Below are 27,608 nucleotides of genomic sequence, written 5' to 3' on the forward strand. Positions count from 1 at the left end.
CATTGCACTATACTCTGTCTCACACACATACACTCAAGCAGACCCTCTCATACACGCACACACCCTTTCACAGAATTACACTCCATCACACTGACACACACACTTTACCAAGCATGCACACACACACACACACACACACACACAAGTCTATGGAGTAAATTTGCATAATTATATTTGTAGATACATTCTATTTTGCTCAAAAAGCTCACAATCTGTAGGCAGTCAATCCATGTGACATTTTATAAATTCCTACTTTGGAAACAGAACCAGTCTGACTCAAGATTGGGATACAGACTCTAACCTCATACTTTCATTGTCTGAGCTGAGGTGTCACTTCTTTCTAAATAAAATCTCAAGTCATCGTGAGGACGTAACTTAAAAGTAGTTCTGGCATTCACATATTAATGAAACAAAACCTGCAACCCATTCTAAAAGATGAAAGACTTAACAGCAATCTAGGTTGGTTCAATATATCATTTCAGCGGCATGACACCGTAATCTTTTGCTATAAATTCTGTGTCTTATGACCCTGCTTCACAGCTACCTGATGAAGGAACAGCGCTCTGAAAGCTAGTACTTCCAAATAAACCTATTGGACTATAACCTGGTGTTGTGAGATTTTTAACTTTGTCCACCCTTGTCCAACACCGGCTCCTCCACATAATTTTATAAAAGGGATAACGGCCCAGTTAAAAGGTATTTAACAGGTACTTACTAACTGGGGAATCTAATCAGGTCTAGGAGATGGTTAGTAAGAGTTGATTAATATTATAATGTTTTGTGGAGACCTGATGGGGATGGTATTGTTCCGTCTACTACACTTATCTGGAGGTAAACCCTGCTAGGAGCAAGGGCTGATAAGATGTCAGGAGATGGTTACAGGGCAGCATGGAGAGAAGCTGGAAAAACAATGACCTTGTGATGCTGCAATCTCCCAGACACAATATGATCAGCAGTAAACAGGCCCTCAATTATGTCACCCATAACTGATGCACTTGTTCAGAACAATTCAAAACAAGTTGATACAGTTGCATTATCCTCTCCAAGTGCTTCACGGGGAAAGCCCCCCACCAAGCTGAAGGTTGTGTTTCAGGACAACCGAACGATGCTTGATCAGACAGGTAGCAACTCCAAAGCTTGGGGCCCAGTCTGATGATGAGTGGTCAAAATAAGGGATACACAAGTGGCTAGAATTGGAGAAGGCAGTTTTGGAAAGGCAAATCAGGGCAGGGCTTACACACTTAAAATCCTGAATAAAGAGACCTTGGTGTGCAGATTCATAGTGAAGTCACAGGTAGATAGGATAGTGAAGGATGCGTTTGGTATGCTTGCCTTTATTGGTCAGAGTATTGCGTATCAGAGTTGAGGGGCCATTTTGCGGCTGCACGGTACACTGGTGAGACGACCTTTGGAAGACTGTGTGCAATTCTGGTCTCCCTCCAATAGGAAAGATGTTGTGAAACTTGAGTGGGTTCAGAAAAGATTTACAATGGTGTTACGTCACAGGATAGACCCCTCTGCTGATTTAAACCAGCCACACAGAGAAAGCTCATCTCATGCTGTAATCAGTTTAAATTTCCAGAGGCAAAAAACTATCCCAGAGGTCACTATTTAAAGTAAAAATTAACTCTTTTTTTTTCCTTTAGGTCGAATAGAGAACAGTAGACAACTATTTACAACCCCTTTCTCTTAAACCGATCTTTTACCTCCCACTCTACAACACTGATCTGATTTTAAAAATCCCCAATTAAGATTTACAAACAAAAAATCACATTTCAGAACCAGTCAGCTTTGTCCATTCTCCCTTGTAGATTTCCCTCTAGGTTGGTTTCTCATAGACAGGAACCTTGCAGACACCTCTTCAGCTAGCAGTCCATATTTGTTGGTGTCCTTCACAGTTCTCTTCATAAATGTTCAAGATATCCAGTTATATACCCCAAAACATCAGATCATTTGATTTGTTTTGATGTTGTCAATATACTAAATTCAAATTTGATTGGACTTTGGTATCTTGGGGCATAATTTAAGTGGATTGGCTGAATTTGATTTTTTTTATCATGGCAATTCAGCTGCACTATTGGTTTCACAGTCAAATGTTACATTTTAACTTCTCTCAGTACACTCTGTGCCTAAGTCCATGCCAGCTTCCAGTCTCTTGAAGATACAGTACACACCTATACCTTCATAACAAAGTACACGGGCAGGGATTTAAAGGTTTGAGCTGTAGGGAGGGGCTGAATATGTTGGGGCTATTTTCCCTGGAGTACCTGAGGCTAAAGGGTGACCTAAAAAGAGTTTATGAAATCATAAGGAGCATGGATAGGATAAATAGACTCCCTGGGGTGAGGGAGTCCAGAACTAGAGGGCATAGGTTTAGGGTGAGGGGGGAAAGATATAAAAGGCTCCTGAGAAGCAGCTTTTTCACACAGGATGTTGTATGGAGTGAGCTGCCAGAGGAAGTGGTGGAGGCTGGTACTTTTACAGCATTTAAAAGGCATCTGGATGGGGACATGAATAGGAAGAGTTTAGAGCGATATGGGCCAAGTGCTGGCAAATGGGACTAGATTAGTTTAGGATATCTGGTTGGCATGGATGAGTTAGACCAAAGGGTATGTTTCAGTGCTGTATATCTCTATAACTTAGTGCAGAGACCTTGGAGCGTTATAGATTTGGAGGATTTGGCAGATAGGAATGGGTCATGGAGCTGCTGAAATATGTCTCTACGGCTTCATTCTCAGTTTACCGCTCCCCATTGAAAACACTAGCCATTAAAAAAGATAAAAACAGGAAACAGAATTTCTAAAAAAAAAACACTGTTACTTTGTTTATTTGGACATTATTGCAAGAGACAAAATGCTAATCACAGACACTCCACTACAAGCTATGCCAGACTGTCACATGGACTATCGCATCCAAGACAGCAGTAAAAGCCCTCATCATCCAAAATGTGATAAAACAAAGACTGCTCTGGACCAGAGATTTCATTCTTCCATTCACAAGGTCCTCCTCTTAAATAAACGAGTTTGATTACATTACCCTGCTCTCGGTCCAGGAGCTGATGAGGGATTCGGAGCCTGAGGCTGGAGGATCAGTGTCAGTATTTCTGACTCAGTTCAAAGGGCACTTTGTGTTATCATCTTTAAAACTGGAGCTACGTTTTATTTAGGATTTCCACATAATGGTCCCTGGCCAATGACAGTGCAGATAATTAATGGGTAAGAAGAGCAGTAACATTTGTTTAATTATCAGTCCTACTGCTGGCTTTATGCAGAACTTTATCTTTGTTTACAGCTGTGGTACGTGGCTCTGTCTTTGTGCAACATTATTTCACCTTCAATCCTGCAGCTCAACATCCATCCCACAGGATATTTACTGAAGCAGTGGGAATACCAGGGATAATAAACACAGCATGGGGAAATCCACAGCATTGGGCAGGATGAAAAGGGAGGCTAATCACCCAGACCCTGCTCGGGAGGCCTCCAAGAATCCTTCATTTGACCTGACCGCTTTTAGCAAGCAAAAGAATTGTGGCTACATCACTCTTACCCACATTGCATGACGATGAAGAGATGTAGGACTGATGATGGCAAGGAGAAGTGTGAACAGAATTTAATGAATGCTTTGTCACAGGTGGACACAGATGGAGCTAGAACGTTCCCACTGTCTGTCTGAGCAGCACAATGGTTAATTTGGCTCACAGGCCTCTTGGAGACTTTTAAAACAAAAAGTTGATGTAAAAAGAAAATCACCATAGTCGAAGGTGATCGTGAATTTCAGCATCCCTCAGGTAAACACAGCAGATTCATCATAAGCAGATGGTTGCTACACATCTACAGTGAATAAACTCCACCCCTCCCCCCCCAACCACCACCACCACCTTGAATCATTTACTGCTGTAGAAGAGACATTATTCTATCATTTAGCTTAGAAAAAAACTGGATGATTGAGGACATTCCAACCTGATCAGCATCAAGTCTAATTACATTTCATCAAAAATCCAGACTTTCAAAAAATGAGATTTGAGGATCACATTCTGCAATTGCACTCAATCAGTCCCATGCCATACCCTCATCAGAACTTGAGTGTGTGTGCAGTCAGATGTAGCTTACACCCTAATCAATAAATTGAGATTTCTGCTGATCTAGTTTTTAAAAACATACCCAATGTTTCACCTGAAAGGTGGCATCACCAACAGTATAGCATCCCGTCAGGACTGCACAGGCACTACGCCACATTTTGAGCTCTATGGTCTGGAGTGAGACTTAAACTCACTGTCTTCTGGTTATGGCACTGAGTGCTACCCACTCAGAATTCAAAATGTTCCAAAGTGTCAGGTGATGACCACACCTTGGGGTTCGACATTGAGGAAGGAGTTTGTTGTATCTCTCCTACTCCATAAGTTTGCCAGGGCTACATTCAGGCTGTTATAACTGGTCTCTCGGCCTCTCCCTTTTGGAAGGTGTGGGTAGAGGCGCATGATCACTATCAGTAACCTCAGCTGGGAGCTCCAAGAACACAAACACCAACAAGACCAAAAACCAAGCTCAGCTATGATGGCATTCATTGCCAAATAACTGATATGTTCTACTGTTCAAATCATCTTCAGAAATAGATTTTGCTGAAATGGGACTTGATGCTGTTTTTGTTAGAGAGTAGAAGGTTGAGAAGCAACTTAATTGAGCCATGTAAGATAATCAGAGGGCTAGATAGGTCGGACAGTGAGAGCCTTTTAACTCTGATGGCGATAGCTAGCATGAGGGGACATAGCTTTAAACTTGGGGGGGGGGGGGGGGGGGGGAAGGGGGGGGGTGGTGGTGATAGATATCAGAGGTAGTTTCTTTACTCAGAGGGTTGTATGGGTGTGGAACAGCCTGCCTGCAACTGTAGTAGACTCACCAATTGTAAGGGCATTTAAATGGTCATTGGATAGGCACATGGACATGAATGGAATAGTGTAGGTTAGATGGGCTTCAGATTGGTTTTACAGGTCAGCGCAACAGCGAGGACCGAAGGGCCTGAACTACACTGGAACATTCTATATGTGCTTTTAGAGGATTAAAACAATAACCAAGCTTACTGGCAGAAATAAAACCATTTACCTTTAAAAAAATCTAACAAATATAATTTTATGGATAATTTCTCAGGCATGTCCCTTGTGCTCGATGTGAATAGAGACAGACATTTACTGCCTCTCTGCGGCTGCTTTGTCTCTCAAACATTCTCTAACTGCTGCCTCAGAGTCACTCAAATTACTCAACTGCACACCACCTTGTGAAAGAACCACAATTTGTACTTTCCAAACAGCAAACTTTAGAGGGTGTACAGAAGGGGAGAAAAAAAATTGAAGATTTTCTTGTGCAATGTTTCCAAGTAAACGTTCTGTTGCCATGAAAGTCAAAAAGCACCAGCAATCAGTACAACATAACAGCCTTGAGTATCAGCAATTGATATCAGGCTAGTGCAATTCAGTAAACAGCCCCTCCTTCTTAGTGGGGGTGGGGGTGTTTGTGCATGAATGGGGAAGGCTGCAATTAGTCTCATTGGAATTCCATCATCTGTTGGGAATTAGAATGGAGAGGAAAACAGACTAGTTCCAAAGCAAGCCACGCTGTCATAGTGCAGCAAGGAGATTGCCTCTAATATCACTTCCTAGCTTTGTTCATTCAAGGCTGTTTCTGGTTCAAGAAAGGCATCAACCGATTCAGTACAATAAACTAAATACAACAGCATTAGAGGGCTTTTCATTTTTAAAAAAAGAAGCATGATTTCAATTTGAATTAACAGATCATTCAAATTAAGCAACTTTGAATTGCACTTTTCAAATGAGATTTTGATTCCAGCTGCTACAGTGCTCAAGACTCTAAGCACGTGGCACAGAGAGGGGCACGGAGCTATGGAGATTAAACCCTGCGGCAGTCTCCAAATGTTTGATAAAGGTTAGTCAGTAAATAACACATTCTTCAAAGCGAAAGTTAGAAGCAAGTCAGGGTATAATAGAATGGAGAATGTAAATGGGATGTATAAGCCACTCAATAGGGATATTGCCCATTACCTTTGGTTACTGTGTATTTATAATATTATAAACACCTAAATAACGACATTCAGCATAAAACTAGAGTATTATCTCGCATCATTCAGCTGCCTTGCGACAGTCAGGATTTCCTTGGCACCTTTGCTCAGCAGTAGGTTAGCCAAATGCATCCCTAATTTCTCAGCTGCTATCTGCGAGTGCTGAGGTATTTTCTTTGCTGTGACCCCAACGTGCTGAACATCGTCATCACCGCGATCTTCATCCTGAGGGAAAGACAGATGTTGGCCATTTTATTCTGAATATTTTTAAGGTTTGGAATTTCTTGCTAAAACAAATTACATTTGAAAGAAACTGATCAAGGGGATGATAGCCTGCAGGACATAACAGTTATGTCAAATGGACAAACCCAGTTTAAATGCCATCGCAGTTCATTAGCAACTCACTGCCTCCATCGAGTGCAGAAGTTGTGGATTCAAGCCTCACTCCCATCCTACATTGCTCAATGAAATCTTAAACTGAGATTCCAGTAACTGCCAGATCAATATTCCTCTGTTAATCTAAATTACCCACCTCGACTTCATGCAGGATTATACAGTGTACAAATGTATCCATTTTACTGATGACACTGACTGCACTTCATTGTTATTTGAAAATGCTTCAAGACATTCTGACAAAGTGATGAGGTGCTACATAAATGCAGGGTCACACTGAGACACTAGATGATCTCTTACTGAAAATTCATTTTGAACTAGCAAGCACTTGGAAAACATGGAACTTTCCTGGATGCCAAAGGAATATCTGCATCGCTATGGCATCCATCCCACCCCAATGGAGCTTCACAGTCAGTTAAATACCAAGTACTTTTGAAGTGAAGTCGCGGTTGGCTTGTAGGGAAACACTGAGTTTTACGTACAAAAAGCACAAAAATGTAATAAATGATTAGAATCATAGAGATATACAGCACAGAAACAGACTCTTCAGTCCAACTCGTTCATGCCGAGCAGATATTCTAACCTAATCTAGTCCCATTTGCCAGCACTTGGCCCATATCCCTCCAAACCCTTCCTATTCATATACTCATCCAGATGCCTTTTAAATGTTGTAATTGTACCAGCCTCCACCATTTCCTCTGGCAGCTCGTTCCATACACGTACCACCCTCTGTGTGAAAAAGTTGCCTTTTATATCTTTCCCCCCCTCACCCTAAACCTATGCCCTCTAGTTCTGGACTCCCCCAACCCAGGGAAAAGACCTTGCCTCTTTACCCTATCCATGCCCATCACGACTTTATATACCTCTATAAGGTCACCCCTCAGCCTCCGACGCTCCAGGGAAAACAGCCTCAGCCTGTTCAGCCTCTCCCTGTAGCTCAAATCCTCCAACCCTGGCAACATCCTTGTAAATCTTTTTCTGAACCCTTTCAAGTTTCATAACATCCTCCGATAGGAAGGAGACCAGAATTGAACATGATATTCCAAAAGCAGCCTAACCAATGTCCTGTACAGCTGCAACATGACCTCCCAACTCGTATACTCTATGCTGAGCAATAAAGGAAAGCATACCAAATGCCTTCTACACTATCCTATCTTCGTACAACTCTACTTTCAAGGAACAATGAACACTACTTTGCTGATCAGAGTCAGTTTTCAGCTGTTGGTGAAGCTGATCTGAAGATCCTGGACATTAAGATCCATGAACTAAGTGAGATGTTCCAGAACATTCAACAGAGCTGTCGGCAAATGGAAGCAGGTGTATTAGGAAGGAGGTGCTGAATTTTTAGAAGTTCAGTACTAAGGTTCAGGCATGTCTTTAATTAATTAAACTTTTTTTTCCTTTGTTGTGGGACTGGTCAAGGATGTAGAGATAAGGAAAAACATGCACTTGGAGGGATTTGAATGCAAGAGTAAGAATTTTAAATTTGAAGTTTTGGAACCACTGGCAGTATTGCTCATTAAGCACTGGAGTGGCAAAATCACTTAGCACAGAAAGCCACTTAGCCCATTGTGACTTTGACCCTTTGAAAGAGTTATCCAATCAGTCCCCTGGGCCAGATGGAATTTATCCTATGGTTTTATGGAAAGCTGGGGAGGAGACTGCAGAGCCTTTGGCTTTGATCTCTATGTCGTCATTGTCTATAGGAATAGTGCCAAAAGACTGGAGGATAGCAAATGTTCCCTTGTTCAAGAAGGGGAGTCGAGACAACCCTGGAAATTATAAACCACTAAGCCTTACTTCGGTTGTGGGTAAAGTGTTGGAAAGGTTATAAGGGATAGGATTTACAAACATCTAGAGAGGAGTATGTTTATTAGGGATTGTCAATACAGTTTTGTGTAGGGTAGATCGTGCCTCAGAAACCTTATTTAGTTCTTTGAGATGGTGATCCAACAGGCTCATGAGGGTAAAACAGTTGATGTAGTGTGTTTGGATTTTAGTAAGGCATTTGATAAGGTTCCCCCACAGTAGGCTATTGCACAAAGTACGGAAATGTGGGAATGAGGGTGATTTAGCAGTTTGGATCAGGAATTGGCTAGCTGAAAGAAGACAGGAAGGTAGTTGATGGGAAATGTTCATCCTGGAGCTCAGTTACCAGTGGTGTACCACAAGGATCTGTTTGGGTCCATGGGTATTTGTCATTTTTATGTATGACTCGACAAGGGCGTAGATGGATGGGTTATTAAATTTGCAGATGACACTAAGGTTGGTGGAATGGTGGACAGTGCTGAAGGAAGTTCCAGGTTACAAAGGGACATAGATAAGCTGCAGAGCTGGGCTGAGAGGTGGAAAATGGAGTTTAATGCAGAAAGGTGTGAGGGGGATTCACTTTGGAAGGAACAGGAATGCAGAGTACTGGGCTAATGGTAAGATTCTTGGCACCGTAGATGAGCAGAGAGATCTCGGTATACATGTACTTAGATTCCTGAAAGTTGACACCCAGTTTGATAGGGTTATTAAGAAGGCATATGGTGTGTTAGCTTTTATTGGTAAAGGGACTGAATTTCAGAACCATGAGGTCAAGCTGCAGCTGTACAAAGCTCTGGTGCGGCCACACTTGGAGTATTGTGTACAGTTCTGGTCACCGCATTATAGGAAGGATGTGTAAGCATTGGAAAGGGTACAGAGGAGATTTACCAGGATGTTGCCTGGTATGGAAGGAAGGTCTTACAAGGAAAGGCTAAGGGACTTGAGGCTGTTTTCATTAGAGAGAAGAAGGTTGAGAGGTGACTTATTTGAGACATATAAGATAATCAGAGGGTTAGATAGGGTGGACAGGGAGAGCCGTTTTCCTCAGATGGTGATGGCTAGCACAAGGGGACATAGCTTTAAATTGAGAGGTGATTGATATAGGACAGATGTCAGAGGTAGTTTCTTTACTCAGAGAAGTAGGGGTGTGGAATGCACTGCCTGTCATTGGATAAACATATGGATGAAAATGGAACAGTGTGGGTTAGATGGGCTTTGGATTGGTTCCACAAGTCGGCACAAGATCAAGGGCCGAAGGGCTTGTAATGTTCTATCCTGCACTCCAAGCTCTCTTTGTTCAGCATCACTCCCCAGGATCTTACCATTAAGTGTGTAAGCCCTGTTCTGATTTCCTTTTCCAAAATGCAGCACCTCACATTTATCAATTTAAACTGCACCTGCCACTCCTCAGCCCATTGGCCCATCTGATCAAGATCCTGTTGTAATCTGAGGTAACCTCCTTCACTGTCAACTACACCTCCAATTTTGGTGTTATCTGCAAACTTACTAAACTATGCCTCCTATGTTACTGATAAATATTGGCCTCAGGGCACTGGGAATAATCCTTTATTTCCCTTAAAAAAAAATTTGGGTGTATTTAAAAATCCATTGAGGGGACAGATGGGACCCCAATATCACAGCACTACCCTGAACTAAAAACCTGAATTGTAGTTGTACCTGGGTTTGAGGTGATATACTCGTTTGCATAGTCTCTTTCAAACTGTCAGATCCATCAAGACTGTACACAGCCCCTGTGAGGTAGAGCTGCAATTGAAAGACAGAATTAAAATGTAACCTTGAAGAAAAATTTGCAAACAGATGTCAGTCTCAACATCAAAAGCAGGGCCTGTGGAGAGAGAAGCAGAGTTAATGTTTAAATCCAATGCAATTCTGCAGCAGCATTTCCTGTTAGTATCGTGGATCTCCAACATCTTCAGTACTCTCATCAAAAGTAGCATTACCTGGTTTTCATTAACGGCACTGTGAACAGCAACAGGAACACTGCAGCCTCCCTCCTACTCAAAACAGGAAACACAACCAATTAACATCTTTCCAAGCACCTCAACCACACAATAAAAATGACACCCATCTCTCTAGGAGAGTGAGAAAGAATATAAAATGCTGAACTTCATCAAATAAAGGTTTGCAGCCTCAATCCCAGTCTGGACCACTCACTAATGTCAGGTGACTGTATCCCACCACTGGCTGCTGGAACAATAGCAATATTGCCCTGGCTCTCCACTGCTCTGCAGCGATTCCAACCACAGTCTGAACAGACACCTAGTGCCAATAGAATTGAATTCAACTGGAATGCAACGTGCCCTTACCCAGTACCTCCCTAGCAGATAATGCAAGGTGGTATAAAAAAAATCAGGAACGGGATAGACCATTTGGTCCTTCCAACCTGCTCCACCATTCAAAATGATCACGTCTGATCATCCAACTCAGTAACTTGTTCCCACTTTCTCCCCATACCCTTTGATCCTTTAGCCTATTGGAACATCATGTTGCAGCTGTACAGGATGTTGGTAACATCCACAACCACCTGATGAAGGAGCAGCATTCCAAAAGCTAGTGCTTACAATTAAATCTGTTGGACTATAACCTGGTGTTGTGTGATTTGTAACTAAGGATGTTGGTAAGGCCACCTTGGGAATACAGAATACAATTCTGGTCACCGTTCTAAAGGAAGGATGCAGTCAAACTTGAGATGGTGCAGAAAAACCTTACAAGAATGTTGCTGGGATTGGAGGGTTTGAGTTATAGGGAGAGGCTGAATAGGCTGGGGCTTTCCTTTTCTCGCCAGCATCTGAGGTTATAGAGATTCATAAAACCACAAGGGGCATGGATAGGGTGAATAGTCAAGGTCTTTTCATTGGGGTGGGATCATCCAAAACTAGAGGGCATATGTTTAAGGTGAGAAGGAAAATATTTTACAAAGGACCTGAGGGATAACTTTTTCACACAGAGGGTGGTGTGCGAATGAAATGAGGTGCCAAAGGAAGTGCAACAATTACAATATTTAAAAGGCATCTGGATGGGTATATGAATAGGAAGGGATATGGGCCAAATGGGACTAGGTCAGATTTGGATGTCAGGCCAGCATGGATAAGTTGGACCAGGGGGTCTGTATCCGTACCGTATGACTAACTATATTTAACTCCTTCTTGAAAGCACTCAATGTTTTAGCCTCAGCCACTTTCTGTGACAGAATTCCACAGGCTCCCCACTCTCTGGGTGATGAAACTTCTCATCTCAGTCGTAAATGGCGGAACCCCAATCTTTAGATGGTGAACTCCTCGTTCTGGACTTGCCAGTCATTGGGAACATGTTTCCAGCATTCTCCCTGTCTAATCCTGGTAGAATTTTGTAGATTACTATTAGATTAATTCTTCTAAACTCCAGTGAATATAATCCTAACCAAGCAGACATGGCATGGTTCCAGTTCTGCTTCTGGAATAAACCAATCCGACACCAACGTGGCAGATTGTGCAGTAGCCTAGTTGCTTCTGCTTTGATTCAAATGGTGAGCTAAGGTGTGGACAGAGTTTGTGCAGTTCCAGGATGTGGACTACTGACAGAGGATCAATACTCTTTCAGAGGATGAAACAAGAATTCTTTATGAGTTCTTCTGAGGTAAAACTGGGAGTGCGCAGAGTACAGGTTAACATTTTCTGTTCAGGGGCTATGATATGTTAATCTGCCTTTCTCTTTCAGACTGTTGACTGACCTTTCCAGCATTTTCTGATTTGATAGCCAATTATTTGTAACTTTCTCACCAATGGCTAAACATATAGCAACCAAGATCCAGGCAATTAAATGAGTATAGCAGCAAGTTTAAGCTAGTTTTGACTATACCAGGTGCTTCATGAAGGAACGCTCAGCAATACAGCGGAGGACCGTTTCAGTGTCATTGAGAGCAGAAACCATGTCCAGGACAGCAGTGTCATTCATTCTCACTTCTACACCTAAGGCACCCTGAAACCAAACAGCAAAACACACACACACATTAAATCACAGCTGAAGAGTTCAACATGTTTTGTACACAACAGCCAGGAAAATTAAAACACAACAAAAAAAGACACTTCTATATTCTACTTGTATCATCACTTTATTGGACACAAAAAAGGGTTAAAATTCACAACTATCCACTTTCCAACCCGAGCTCTCAGGCACAATTTACAGATTTCTGAGCAAACAGGTTAGTCAACATCAGGGAAAAAAAACCTGAAGCTTCCTGCTACAGATTCTTTATTGCAGCAGTTTGACTGTTGGAAGTTTGATAAAAAGGTAACTCTGAACATTGAATCATCCAAAAGGAAATTAGGGATGGGTAATATACACAACAATTACACCCCATGAATGAAAAACCTGTTTTTCTCTTTCCAAGCACTGATGAAGCCACTGGGTGTATGCAGCATTCTGACGATGCCACAGTGATTGTGAGAGTTTGACCCATGGTTATAAAGTGGACATAGGTGGGGGTTAAGATCACAATGCCCTGTCCGTACTAACTGTGCAAAAGTTGGATAATGCTCACATACCTGACCCACAGCATACATACAATCTTCAGGCTGTAGAATCTGCAAGAAAAATACAATCAATTTAACTGCTGTTTACCAAAAATAAGAGCATCTGCTAGCTCAGCTAGGATCTCATTCCCTACTTTCAGTCTAAGCAGAAGGAGAATAGTCAGTAACCCACTGTGGACAATAAAACCATGACAACAGAAATTGCTTGTTGTTTGCAGTTGGAGAGGCATCAGTGTTCCAACATCAGAAACTAACCTCTGCTCGTTCACCAAGCAGAAAAAATGACAACTTTAGAATGGAAACTACTCTTGTGTTGTAGGTCTGTGTGGACAGTTAGCTGCTCATTAAGGCCACTTGATACATTACAAAGTCACCTATCCAGAATTAAACCTGACAGTTCCACACACTGAAGCTTCCAATTGTTAACCTGATTACAACACTCCATCGCAAATCCAGGGCATGCTGTGGCTTCTTGTGAGGAACTTCACCTGAGAACCCAGCGGGCTCTGCAATGCTTTGTCATGGATGTGTATATCCCTTGTCTGTGACAAAATGTGGATACTGTTCACTAGCTTACACTTTCTCTTGGCATGTTTCAATCTGAGCATTACTCTGGCGCCAGGGGCACAGACAAATGCATCATTAAACCAAGCTGCGATAGTGTGTTCTCGGGGCATAGAAACAGGAAATAGTGGTGAAAGAAAATTATCCGCAAAGAAAATTATCACAAGGTTTTATCATCATCCCTTGGGTTAACTGGAACTCAATTCACCACCTTCAACATCCACCCCTCTACCACGATGCACAATGGCAGCAGTGTGTCACTGTTGTGTGCACTGCAGCTACTCACCAGGACAGTACCTACAAACATGACCAACTAAAGGGTAAGGGCAGCATGAGCACACCACCCCATGCAAGTTCCTCTCCAAGCCACTCACAATCCTGACCTGGAAATAAATGACCCGTCCTTCATGGTCTGGGTCAATTTCCTGGAAATCCCTCCTTAACAGGATTGTAGATGTCCCTAAACCCCCAGGGCCTGCAGCAGTTCAAGAAGGCAGCTTTGTAAAATTAATTATTGGCTAGGCTAGCATTTACTGTCCATCCTTAATTGCCCAGAGGACAGTTTAAGAGTCTGGAGGGATGGCTGGGAGCTAGGACCTGGTGTAGGGCTAGAGCTGGGAGTGGGGGGGGGCGGGGTAAGGCGTGGGGGCGGAGACGCATGCAGTGTGGTCGTTGTGCAGGTGAGTGACGTCACTGGAGGCGGAAGTGGATGCGGCGACGGCAATTCCGGGGGCGGAAGTGACTGCGGCGATGGCAGAAACGGTCCTAGCTCCCAGCCCTGCCGTGTTTTCAACATTCCTCCAGACCTCCCCCTCTCTGACGATGAAAGATCAGTCCTCAGCAGAGGCCTCACCTTCATCCCCCTATGCTCCCGGATTAACGAGTTCAACACGCGGCGAGACATCGAACAATTCTTCCGCCGCCTTCACCTCCCCACCTACTTCTTCAGCCAGGATTCTTGCCCACCCTCTGACAACCCCTTCTCCCACTCCAACACACCCTGTGCTGGCCTCTTACCTGCCCTCAATCTCTTCATAGCCAACTGCCGCTGCGACATTGACCGCCTCAACCTGTCCACCCATCTTACACACTCCAACCTCTCACCCTTGCAACATACAGCCCTCTGCTCCAACCCCAACCTCACCATCAAATCGGCAGACAAGGAAGGCGTGGTAGTAGTTTGGCGCACCAATCTTTACATTGCTGAGGCTAAACGCCAGCTCGCGGACACCTCCTCCTACTGCCCCCTTGACCATGACCCCACCTCCCACCACCAAACCATCATCTCCCAGACCATCCATAACCTCATCACCTCAGGGGATCTCCCATCCACCGCCTCCAACCTCATAGTCCCACAATCCCGCACCGCCTGTTTCTACCTCCTGCCCAAAATCCACAAACCTGACTGCCCCGGTCGACCCATTGTCTCAGCCTGCTCCTGCCCCACCGAACTCATCTCTGCATACCTCGACACGATCCTGTCCCCCTTAGTCCAAGAACTCCCCACCTACGTTCGGGACACCACCCACGGCCTCCACCTCCTCCATGATTTTCGCTTCCCCAGCCCCCAACGCCTTATCTTCACCATGGACACCCAGTCCCTGTACACCTCCATCCCCCATCATGAAGGCCTCAAAGCCCGCCACTTCTTCCTTTCCCGCCGACCCAACCAGTACCCTTCCACTGACACCCTCCTTCGACTGACTGAACTGGTCCTCACCCTGAACAACTTCTCTTTCCAATCCTCCCACTTCCTCCAAACCAAAGGAGTAGCCAAGGGCACCCACATGGGCCCCACCTATGCCTGCCTCTTCGTGGGATATGTGGAACAGTCCATCTTCCGCAGCTACACTGGCACCACCCCCCACCTTTTCCTCCGCTACATCGATGACTGTATCGGCACTGCCTCGTGCTCCCACGAGGAGGTTGAACAGTCCATCCACTTTACTAACACCTTCCACCCCGACCTCAAATTTACCTGGACCATCTCAGACTTCTCCCTCCCCTTCCTAGACCTCTCCATTTCTATCTTGGGCGACCGACTCAACACGGACATTCACTATAAACCGACCGACTCCCACAGCTACCTAGATTACACCTCCTCCCACCCTGCCCCCTGTAAAAACGCAATCCAAAATTCCCAATTCCTTCACCTCTGCCGCATCTGCTCCCAGAAGGACCAATTCCAATACCGAACAACCCAGATGGCCTCCTCCTTCAAAGACCGCAATTTCCCCTCAGATGTGGTTGACAATGCTCTCCACTTCCCTCTCCTCTGCTCTTGACTCCCGCCCCTCTAATCGTCAACAGGACAGAACCCCACTGATCCTCACCTACCACCCTACCAACCTCCAGATACATCGTATCATCCTTCGTCATTTCCGCCACCTCCAAACAGACCCCACCACCAAGGATATATTTCCCTCCCCTCCCCTATCAGCGTTCCGGAAAGACCACTCCCTCCACGACTCCCTCGTCAGGTCCACACCCCCCACCAACCCAACCTCCACTCCTGGCACCTTCCCCTGCAACCACAAGAAATGCAAAACTTGCACCCACACCTCCCCCCTCACTTCTCTCCAAGGCCCCAAGGGATCCTTCCATATCAGCCACAAATTCACCTGCACCTCCACACACATCATTTACTGTATCCGCTGCACCCGATGTGGCCTCCTCTATATTGGGGAGACAGGCCACCTACTTGCGGAACGTTTCACAGATCACCTCTGGGACACCCGCACCAACCAACCCAACCACCCTGTGGCTGAACACTTTCACTCCCCCTCCCACTCCCACTCCGCCAAGGAAGAGCGCCTCATCTTCCGCCTAGGAACCCTCCAACCACAAGGGATGAATGCAGATTTCTCCAGTTTCCTCATTTCCCCTCCCCCCATCTTGTCTCAGTCCCAACCCTCGGACTCAGCACCACCTTCTGGACCTGCAATCTTCTTCCCAACCTCTCCGCCCCCACGCCCTCTCCAGCCTATCACCCTCACCTTAACTTCCTTCCACCTATCACATTCCCAACGCCCCTCCCCCAAGTCCCTCCTCCCTACCTTTTATCTTAGCCTGCTTGGCACACCCTCTTCATTCCTGAAGAAGGGCTTATGCCCAAAACGCCTATTCTCCTGCTCCTTGGATGCTGCCTGACCTGCTGCACTTTTCCAGCAACACATTTTTCAGCTCTGATCTCCAGCATCTGCAGTCCTCACTTTCTCCCGGATGGGATTTATCCAAGGAGTCTCTGGGAAGCTAGGGAGGTGGAATTGGAGCCTTTGGCTTTGATCTTTGAGTCGTCATTGTCTACAGATTTAGTACCAGAGGACTGGAGGATTGCAAGTGTTGTGCCCTTGTTCAAGAAAGGCAGTAGAGATGACCCAGGTAATTATAGATCAGTGATCCTTACATCTGTTGTAGGGAAGATTTTGGAAAGGATTATGAGAGATAGGATTTATAGTCATCTAGCAAGCAACAATTTGATTGTAGATAGTAGATAGGTTGTAGATTGTAGATAGGTCATGTCTCACAAACCTCACTGAGTTTTTTAAGAAGGTGACCAAGCAGGTGGATGAGGGTAGTAGGGCAGTTGACGTGGTGGACATGGACTTCAGCAAAGCCTTTGATAAGGTTCCACATGGTCGGCTGTTGGAGAAAATGCAGAGGCATAGAATTGAAGGTGATTTAGCAGTTTGGATTAGAAACTGGCTTTTTGTAAGAAGGCAGCGAGTGGTGGTTGATGGAAAATATTCAGCCTGGAGTCCAGTTACTAATGGTGTGCCACAAGGATCTGTTTTGGGACCACTACTGTTTGTCATGTTTATCGATGACTTAGATGCAGGCATTAGGATGGGTTAGTAAATTTGCAAACGCCACTAAAGTCGGTGGAGTAGTGGACAGTTTGGAAGAATGTTACAGGTTGCAGGGGGACTTGGATAAACTACAGAATTGGGCTGAGAGGTGGCAAATGGAGTTCAATGCAGATAATCGTGAGGTGATTCACTTTGGGAAGATTAACAGGAAGGTAGAATACTGGGTCAGTGGAAAGATTCTTGGTAGTGTGGACGTGCAGTGTGATCTTGGAGTCCATGTACGTAGATTCCTGAAAGTTGCCACTCAGATTGATAGTGCTGTTAAGAAGCCATACGGTGTGTTAGGTTGTATTGGTAGAGGGATCGAGTTCTGCAGCTGTAATGTCACACTGCAACTATACAAAACGCTAGTGCAGCCACACTTGGAATATTGTGTACAGTTCTAGTCGCCCTTTTGGAAGCATTGGAAAAGGTTCAGAGGAGGTTTACTCGGATGTTGCCTGGTCTGGAGGGAAGGTCTTATGAGGAAAGGCTGAGGGACTTGGGTCTGTTCTCATTGGAGAGAAGGTGGCTAAGAGGGGGACATTAGGGAGATTTAAACAATCCTAGGATAAGTACATGGATGATGATGGGATAGTGTAGGGGGGTGGGCTTAGAATAGTTCACAGGTCGGCACAACATTGAGGGTTGAAGGGCCTGTTCTGTGCCATATTGTTCTATGTAGGCCAGACCATGTAAGGATGGCGTTTTCCTTCCCTGAAGGACGTTAATGAACCAGATGGGCTTTTCCAACAATCAACAATTAATTCATGGTCATCATTAGATTCTTAATTCCAGATTTTTACTGAATTCAAATTCCACCATCTGCTGTGGTGGGCTGCCCAGGACATTACTCTACATCTCCAGATGAATAAGAGACAGTGAGGTTTCCAGATGCTGGAGATCAGAGTTGAGAGTGTGTTGCTGGAAAAGCCCAGGTCAGGCAGCATCTGAGGAGCAGGAAAATCAATGTTTCGGGCCAGAGCCCTTCATCAGGATTTGTGAAGGAGGGCTCTGGCCCAAAACGTCGATTTTCCTGCTCTCCAGATGAATAGTCTAGTGACATTTCCACTAGGCCACTGCATCCCTATAGTACTCATCATCTTCTCAACGGACAGTTAGGGATGGACAATAAATGCTGGCCCAACCAATGAAGCCTGCACTCGATGACTGACTGTTACAAAAATCCTTAGGGTTTGGAAATGCACATGACATTATTAAACAGGTTATTAAGAGTCATACCTGACTGATCCGATTCTCCCATCCCATTCTTCGCAGTCCAGCTGCTGCTAGTACAATAGCACTGTAATCATTTTTCTCATCAAGCTTCTTTAACCTAGTATTCAAATTGCCTCGCTGTGATCAAAACTGTTAAAGAAAGACCCAGGAACCAGTACCAAACCACACCTGACACTCCTGGTGCAGCCCTCCTGACACCAGGCAGATACTGGTCCCAACATCAGTTCAAACCAGCTTCACACTGAGAGGAGGAGAACCTCTTCAAGGTAGGCATGTAGAGAGATGAAGGGCCTTTGCTCCTCGGATGCTACCTGACCTGCTGTGTTTTTCCAGCACCACACTAATCTTGACTCTAATCTCCAGCATCTGCAGTACCCACCTCTGCCCAATTTCACACTGACTCCAGTAACAGGATGGATAAGTTCCTTCAGGAACAAACATACCCTAGCTATCGATAAGCTGCATGCCCACTGGAACCCTTCCCAAACAGCAGCAAACCGGAACTCCATTTTCAATTTAAAGATGAGGAGATTGCTTTTTCGCGAACCAAGATCACTGGTTCTCTAGATGCTATCCTAGCAGTAAGTGCAGAATTAGATGATTTTACACCATAGAGATGGTTACTGTACTGAGACCGTTCCTATTCTTAAACTGTGCTCAGTGATCCCAGTCTGTATTCATTGGCTCCAAACAACGTGCCCGAGCGGTATCTGGTTCACGTTAACACATTTTGAAGACTGACTATTATATATTGGGGAGGCACGGTGGCTCAGTAGTTAGCACTGCTGCCTCACAGCGCCAGGGTCCCAGGTTCGATTCCAGCCGTAGGCAACTATCTGTGTGGAGTTTGCACATTCTCCCCATGTCTGCGTGGGTTTCCCCCAGGTGGTCCGGTTTCCTCCCACATTCCAAAGATGTACAGGTGAATTGGCCATGCTAAATTGTCCAGAGTTGTTAGGTGCATTAGTCAGAGGGAAAATGAGTCTGGGTGGTTTACTATTCGGAGGGTCAGTGTGGACTGTTTCCACACTGTAGGGAATCTAATCTAACAATGAGTAACCATGACAATGGCTGACATAGCACTGTGGTCAGGCTGCAAGGTATATGTACAGCTCTCGTCTCTAAATTATTAAAAAGAACATGAAGAAACACTTGACAAGTGCAAACAAGATTTAAGAATGAAAAAGTTACCTATCAGAAATACATTGGGACATTTTTCTTTAAAGAGGCTGACAGAGAGAGAGAAGTTGATACAAATAGATAGAAAGGAAGCTAAAGGAGTAATTGAGGGAGAGAAAGATCTGTTGAAATAAAGAACAAAAATAAAGGATGACAATGGGAAAAAGGAGCCTGGTGGAATACAAATACCAGCATAAACTAGCTGGACCAAATGGCCTGCTGCTGGGTTGTATTTTAGATGTACTTCAAGAGAATTATATTACGGCACATCTGGATAATAGTAATAGGATAGGACAGAGTCAGCATGGATTTATGAAGGGGAAATCATGCTTGACTAATCTTCTTGAATTTTTTGAGGATGTAACTCGGAAGATGGACGAGGGAGATCCAGTGGAGGTAGTGTGCCTGGACTTTCAGAAAGCTTTTGATAAAGTCCCACACAAGAGGTTAGTGAGTAAAATTAGGGCGCACTGGATTGGGGGCAAAGTACTAGATTGGATAGAGAATTGGTTGGCTAATAGGAAACAAAGGGTAGTGATTAACGGCTCCATTTCGAAATGGCAGGCAGTGACCAGTGGGGTACCGCAGGGATCCGTGCTGGGACCGCAGCTTTTTACAATATATGTAAATGATATAGAAGATGGTATCAGCAATAACATTAGCAAATTTGCTGATGACACAAAGCTAGGTGGTAGGGTGAAATGTGATGAGGATGTTAGGAGATTACAGGGTGACCTGGACAAGTTAGGTGAGTGGGCAGATGCATGGCAGATGCAGTTTAATGTGGATAAATGTCTGGTTATCCACTTTGGTGGCAAGAATAGGAAGGCAGATTACTACCTCAATGGTATCAAATTAGGTAAAGGGGCTGTTCAGAGAGATCTGGGTGTTCTTGTCCACCAGTCAATGAAGGCAAGCATGCAGGTACAGCAGGTCGTGAAGAAGGCTAATAGCATGCTGGCCTTCATAACAAGAGGGATTGAGTATAGAAGCAAAGAGGTGCTTCTGCAGCTGTACAGGGCCCTGGTGAGACCACACCTGGAGTACTGTGTACAGTTCTGGTCTCCAAATTTGAGGAAAGACATTCTGGCTATTGAGGGAGTGCAGCGTAGGTTCACGAGGTCAATTCCTGGAATGGCAGGATTGCCTTACACGGAAAGACTGAAGCGACTGGGCTTGTATACCCTTGAGTTTAGAAGACTGAGAGGGGATCTGATTGAAACGTATAGGATTATGAAAGGACTGGACACTCTGGCAGGAGGGAACATATTTCCGTTGATGGGGGAGTGCCGAACCAGAGGACACAACTTAAAAATACGGGGTAGACCATTTAGGACAGAGATGAGGAGAAACTACTTCACCCAGAGAGTGGTGGCTGTGTGGAATGCTCTGCCCCAGAGGGCAGTGGAGGCCCAGTCTCTGGATTCATTTAAGAAAGAATTGGATAGAGCTCTTAAAGATAGTGGAGTCAAGGGGTATGGAGATAAGGCTGGAACAGGATACTGATTAGGAATGATCAGCCATATTGAATGGCGGTGCAGGCTCGAAGGGCAGAATGGCCTACTCCTGCATCTATTGTCTATTGACACTTCAACAAAACCATTTTTTAAAAAAATCCAAGTGCCTGTGGAGAGAGCAGCCGCGATCTTATTGAGAAACAGGTTCGAGGGACTGAATGGCTGACTCCTGTTTCTAATTTCCATGTACACATGCAGAAAGCAGATATAGGCACTATTGACTAATGGCTTTCTCTGTTACATATTTATAAAGTTCTGTGTAAGGAGCTTTGAAGAGCAATAAAGGATACAATATCCTTGAATTCCAGGTGAGGAAATCTCCGTCTTAGCTGTGCAGCTCGTCGTAGGGAACTAGTTCCCACTACACTGTAAACAGACAAGGGAGAGGGAGATGAGAACATTGCACTCAAAACCAACACCTTCCCTGGACTGTAAGAAATCTCTGTAAAAAATTCCAAAATGAGAGTTGGCTTTTTCTCCAGTCCTGTAAGAGGAATTATTCCATGCAATAAAGCACACAACTGGCTCAGTAGCTCACCTTCTCTCTGGCAGTGTGTCCAGCGATTTACCTGCATGGCTCGGGTGCAGAACAGCAGCATCAAAGGGAATTTCACGTCTGCAACAAGACAGTTGAGAATACAAATCAAAGCTCATCTCTGCACACCGTCTGTAGTTTATTTGCAATGATAATAGCAGTTTCACTGCTTGGGGAATGTCCCAGTCAGCACTCGTTGGTTATTTGGAAAGAGGAAAATGAAAAGGGGACAATATATCCAAAGAGAATTGCTATTGAGTGAGACAACTATGCAATGTTAAGCTCTGTAAAGATGGCCACTTCTTTAGCATCTCAAGATCAGCTGTATAAACTGAAGAAGGAACTCTCCTCACAGCTGACTTCAGATTTAGATTCAGAAGTACACCAACCCCATCAAACACTCCCAGGTACGATACAGCATGAGATTAGATACAGTGTAAAGTTCAGCTGGACTCTGGAGGTTTGTTTTGACAAGAAGAAAATAACTTGTATAAACCCTCACTAACATTCTGAACTGAAAACACTCACTTGCAGATGGCTCCAATTGTAAACCCTGGAGGGAGTGTAGTTGGCAGATCTTTTAGAGAATGAACTACCAGGTCAACTCTGCAAGACAGCAATTGCATGTGAAGTGCCAGCAGTAAAACAGTGTAACAGTTAAGACTACAGAACCAAAGGTAAAGTAATCAGTAACATCCTTCCTCCATTTACGAAGTCTAGTCCCGCCAGAATTTGAGAATCCTCCCTCATTCTTCTAACCCCCAGCGAGTACAGGTACCCAATCCTTTATCTGAAATCCTTGGGCCAGTTGTTTTTCCAATTTTGGAACTTTTTAGATTTCGGAATAAATGACATTTTCTCAGTGAAATAAAAAAATATATTACCCAACTGCACTCGCACTTGGGAATAAGACACAATTTTCTCCTGCCAGTGCTGAGCCACGCTGCCATGTCATACCTCAGTAACGTGGTTCGACCAGGAGTGGAGTTGGGTCACGTGTTTGCACGCCAAAATGATGCTCCACACTCCACAAAAACATTTCAGATTTCAGAACTTTTTGGATTTTGGAATTTCGGATAAAGGATTGTGTACCTGTATATCCTAATCAATCCAGATTCTCTTCATATATCAGGAATCAATCTGGCGAGCCTTTGGTGCATGCCCTTCAGAGTTACTCCTTTAGCCAGTTTTAAAATGTTGTTAAAGTAAACCAGGAAATAGCTTGCGTCCACTTGAGATTCGAGCACATAACTCAGGCTAGCATTTCAGTGCAGTACCTAGGGCATGGCTTCTTTTTTAAAATAGTCAGATGTGGCACCCACTTTCAAAAGCATTAAAGGCAAGAACTCATCTGCCCTTTGGATGGGTGAAAATGATGCCGTAGTACTATTTGAGAGAACAGCAACATCACCAAAACATATTACAATCATTACCATGCTGTTTGTGGGATCTTGCTGTGTACAATTTGGTTGCTGCCTTTCTTACGTTACAATAAGAGTCAGTAAAGTATAGTGCTGGAAAAAGCATATCAAGTCAGGCAGTATCTGAGGAACTTGACTCTTCACCATTCCTGATGAAGAGCTTATGCCCAACACATCAACCTCTTGCTCCTCAGATGCTGCTTGACTTGATGTGCGTTTTCCGGCACCAGACGTAATCGACTCTGACTTCTCAAGCATGTGCAGTCCTCACTATCTCCTACATTACAATAATGATGGTACAGTTAATGAAGTGCTTTGAGGTAAAGGGACTCAGGATGAGCTCTTATCCCGTATTAACACTGTGGAGACTCCCCAGGCCTGTCTAGCTATGAGTCTATCTGTTTGAGAGGGCAGCCAAGCCCTTACTCCACTATCTCATTCAAAGGCTGGCACCTGTGCCACTCTTCCTGCAGCATCAGTGTGTGAGCCCAGATTGTGCTCAAGTTGTGGAATGGAACTCAATCTTGTGGCTGCAAGGCAAGTGTGTTACCCACTGTGAAGCAGCTGACCATGTTATAGTTGCTGACAATCACATTAAATAACAGCGAAGAGGAAATATTTTACAAAGCACGACTCCCAATATAAAATCAACAGCATTGTGAATGACAGATAGATAAACACCCAGGAATTCATACTCATTTTTCTCCAATGCCGTTTCCAGCTCCTTTGTGAACAGGCTCTTCTCTCCAATCTAACAGAGAGAAATCAAAACCTGGGTTAATAATGTCACCCTGGTGCATGTATATCTCTCCCCTACTCCTGCTCCTCACTCACCTTATAGCAGTGATGTATGGACAGAGACCCACAAAATCCTGAAGAACCTGACACTAGGTCCACCTGACTCTACGGAGAGTAGATTTGAAATGGGGTGGACTGGAATCAGATTACTTTAAAACTGACACACATTTAGTTGTCTTTGTAACCTTTATGGAAATCAGCTAATTGCAAAATATTTTACTGTCTATATTTGAAGTTACAAAATTGAAAAATGCTCCACTGAAAGCATAGTTTGTCACTAACATTCTTACACAAGGTACAGAACAGGGTTAGACACAGAGTAAAGCTCCTTCTCCTCTTTTAAACTAAAAAGAGAACTCTCTCCCCATTCCCCCCTTCAAACAATCCCAGGACAGGTACAGCACAGGCTTCGAATCAAAGTCAAGCCTCCTCTATTCTTTTAACCTGTAAAGTAAAATGGCTTTGCTCTTCTAAACTGAAAGTAAAACTTCCTTGACACTATTCCCAAACTCTCTCTAACCTTTTAAACTAAAAGTAAGCTGTAAGTAAAGTTCCCTGGACTCTGGCCCCATCAAACACTCCCAGGACAATGACAGCACTGGTTCAGACACAGAGTAAAACTCCTTCTGCTCTTAAACAGAAATAAACATCCCTGAAGAGAGCCGAAATGAACCACCCCCAGGACAAGGACAGCATGGCATTCAATGCAGAGTAAAGCACCGTCTACTCTTCCAATCTTAAAGTAAAGCTGCCTTTACTCTTTTAAACAAAGTAAAGCTACCTCAACACTGTCCACATCTAACACTCCCAGGACAGGGTCAGCATAGAGTTAGGTACGGTGTAAGGCTTTCTCTACACTGCCCCATTTAAAGGGCTTAATTCAAGTATAATTGCATGACAGGCACCATTTTACAGCAATTTACAAAATTGCATAATGAAAGAAAATAAGAGATACCTTTGAGAGCGCTGTATCCAGAATTTTGTCCCCAGTGGTTGTCATAGCAACTGTATTGACAAAAAAAACCCAGCATTATTCCAGGGTATTCAGCATCAGTTTAGGGAAAATACCATCAAGCTCACATCCATCTGACCAGTTTGGCAAAGCAATGCCATCTCCTGAATGCAGATCCCTCCCCAGCTGACGGACAGATCCTCTACCCAGCCTCTGTACGCTGGTCGGGTACACCCCCACCCCGGGTCATTATCCCTGCACAGCCCTGGGCGGTTATGTCCCATCTCACCTCACCCCACCCAACCCCACCCAGTCAGCAGTACCACAACCACACTATGGGCCAATCCCTACCGCCCGGACCCCAGTCAATCTCCCCAGCTCAGGCCAGACCCTGGTCAGCCTAACTTCAACACAAGGTCAAAAATATCCACAGGCCAATTCCAGAAAAATTATAAAATTTCTCCAAATTGGTGTGGCAAAGCAAGAACCCTCCAGACTGCCACCCACAGAGCATCACAAAATATATTAAACCAACTTCACCACCCATTCCTGCTCTGAGCTGCGAGGTCCAATTACCTCAATCAGACAGGTCACACACTCCTGTTTTACTTTTCTGTCCTGTAATAGCCCATTCATCAAACATTTTCCCTGTAGCCTCTTAAAATTTGTAACACTTTCCTCTTTCAGCATCCCCTGGGTTTGCTATTCTGCAGATTTATCAATCTGGTGCAAATTAGGTACACAGTCATCCAGAAACATGCTCTTTAGTCCATAATGCCACGCTGGCCATCGAACAAGTCAACTACTGCCTTCTCTGCACTTAGAGTCATAGAGCTGTACGGCATGGTAACACACCCTTCGGTCCAACTCGGCCATGCTGACCAGATATCCTAAACTAATCTAGTGCCATGTGCCAGCACTTGGCCCATATCCCTGTAAACCCTTCCTATTCGTATACCCATCCAGCTGCCTTTTAAATGCTGTCATTGTACCAGCCTCCACCATTTCCTCTCGCAGCTCATTCCATACACGTACCATCCTTTGAAAAGATTGTCCTTTAGGTGCTTTTTAAATCTTTCCCCTCTCACCCTAAACTTATGCCCTCTAGCTCTGGACTCCCCCACCCTAGGGAAAAGACCTCATCTATTTACCCTCTCCATGCCCCTTATGATTTTATAAGCCACTATAAGGTCACCCCTCAGCCTCCAACACTCCAGAGAAAACAGCCCCAGCCCATTCAGCCTCTCCCTTTAGCTTCTCCAATCTCAAATTTGTATGTTTAGTTTGAAAACTCTTGCCTGGGAAAGGGTCTCTCATATATTCACCAGTGATGTCAGAGCTTAAGGGATTATCATATAAGTACATGTCAGATAGATTTGTTTTCTATAAATGGTAGTTCAGAGGTGATCAGATTGAGGTGATTAAAATGATGAAAAGATTGGATAGGGTAAACAGGAAGAAACGCTTCCAACGACGGGATGTGCAGAACAAGAAGGGGACAAAACTAAAATTCGAACTCAGCCTTCCAGGAGTAACATGAGCACATAGCAGAAATGAAACCACCCCTCTCAAAGGTTATAGATTCTCAGAGTCTATTGGAGCTGTTAAAGCTGGGACTGAGACTGATGCTGGACAAGACCATCAATGAACAGATGGGGCACAGAGCAGTTTTGATGAGTGAAGGAACAGGCCTCTTTCTGCTGTTTTCGATACTATGTTTATGTTTTAGGGTCTAATTTATCCACTCACCAAAAAATGTCAATATGATCCCTTCATCCTTTTTAAACTGTTGCTTTTATCGTTTCTTTGGGAAGGCAACAGCCTGGAGGTATTATCACAAGACCCATTAATCCAGAGACCCTGACAATGTTCTGGTATCCTGTGTTCAATCCCACAATAGCAAGTGGTGGAATTTCAATTCCAGAAATCTGGAATTGGGAAAAACTGATTTGTCTTTAGGGAAGCAAACTGCATCCTGAGCCGGTCTGCCTACATGTGACTCCAGACCCACAGCAATATGGCTGGTTCTGCAAAGTCCTCTAGCCAGTTAGGGATGGGTAATAAATGCTGGTCTAGACAGTGATGCCCACAATCCATGAAGGGAGACAGTGAGGGACTGCAAATGCTGGAGATCAGAGTCGGAGAGTGTGGTGCTGGGAAAGCACAGCCGATCAGGCAGCATCTGAGGAGCAGGAGAATTGACGTTTCAAGCATTCCTGATAAAGAGCTTTTACTTGAAACATTGACTCATCTGCTCCTTGGATGCTGCCTGACCAGCGGTGCTTTTCCAGCACCACGTAACTCTTGAAAGGTATGTATAGTTTTCCCTCATTCAGTCTGGGTTTCCAACCATAATTATTAACCCAACTATGTGAATTGTATGCTCCATATCAGGATATTTTCCCTGATTCCCCAAGCAACCAGTACTTACTGATTTCAAGTTGCGTGTTTGGATAACATTGCTTCAGCATGTCTGTCACGAAGCCAGTCTGTGTCCGAGCAAGCTGGGAAAAGGAAAACCCAGATCAATCAGATTACACACACACACAAACACACACACAATCTGCCCGAGTTGAGAAACCAAACAGGCACACCCATTTCTGCACATGGTGCAGCTTTTCGCTCTGAGACAACAAACCGCATTCAAGGACTGGCAACATGGGAAATATGAAGTAACATTTTTCAGTTTTTTTGGGGTGCTGTCAAAGAGCAAAGGGACAAAAGCTGTAAATTAGGTGAAGCTGTCAGCATG

At 44.3% G+C, this 27,608-nt stretch overlaps 1 protein-coding gene across 2 annotated transcripts in view; it reads right to left on the minus strand.

The window, feature by feature from the left end:
* Window positions 1-2,796: 2,796 nt before the first annotated feature.
* hmbsb (hydroxymethylbilane synthase, b) overlaps window positions 2,797-27,608 on the minus strand; it is a 33,741-nt gene continuing 8,929 nt past the window's right edge. For both annotated transcript variants that reach the window (XM_072593531.1, XM_072593530.1), the window contains exons 3-14: window positions 27,288-27,360; window positions 24,860-24,909; window positions 23,802-23,857; window positions 22,214-22,291; window positions 21,689-21,766; window positions 21,441-21,516; window positions 18,458-18,571; window positions 12,816-12,854; window positions 12,130-12,249; window positions 10,233-10,286; window positions 9,949-10,035; window positions 2,797-6,294 (exon numbers count right to left, since the gene is read on the minus strand). In XM_072593531.1, the coding sequence (XP_072449632.1) occupies window positions 6,121-6,294; window positions 9,949-10,035; window positions 10,233-10,286; window positions 12,130-12,249; window positions 12,816-12,854; window positions 18,458-18,571; window positions 21,441-21,516; window positions 21,689-21,766; window positions 22,214-22,291; window positions 23,802-23,857; window positions 24,860-24,909; window positions 27,288-27,360 (999 nt within the window). In that variant the 3' untranslated portion in view covers window positions 2,797-6,120. The remainder of the gene's footprint in view (window positions 6,295-9,948; window positions 10,036-10,232; window positions 10,287-12,129; window positions 12,250-12,815; window positions 12,855-18,457; window positions 18,572-21,440; window positions 21,517-21,688; window positions 21,767-22,213; window positions 22,292-23,801; window positions 23,858-24,859; window positions 24,910-27,287; window positions 27,361-27,608) is intronic.

The sequence above is a fragment of the Chiloscyllium punctatum genome, chromosome 23 (genome assembly GCF_047496795.1).
Source record: "Chiloscyllium punctatum isolate Juve2018m chromosome 23, sChiPun1.3, whole genome shotgun sequence".
NCBI lineage: Eukaryota > Metazoa > Chordata > Chondrichthyes > Orectolobiformes > Hemiscylliidae > Chiloscyllium > Chiloscyllium punctatum.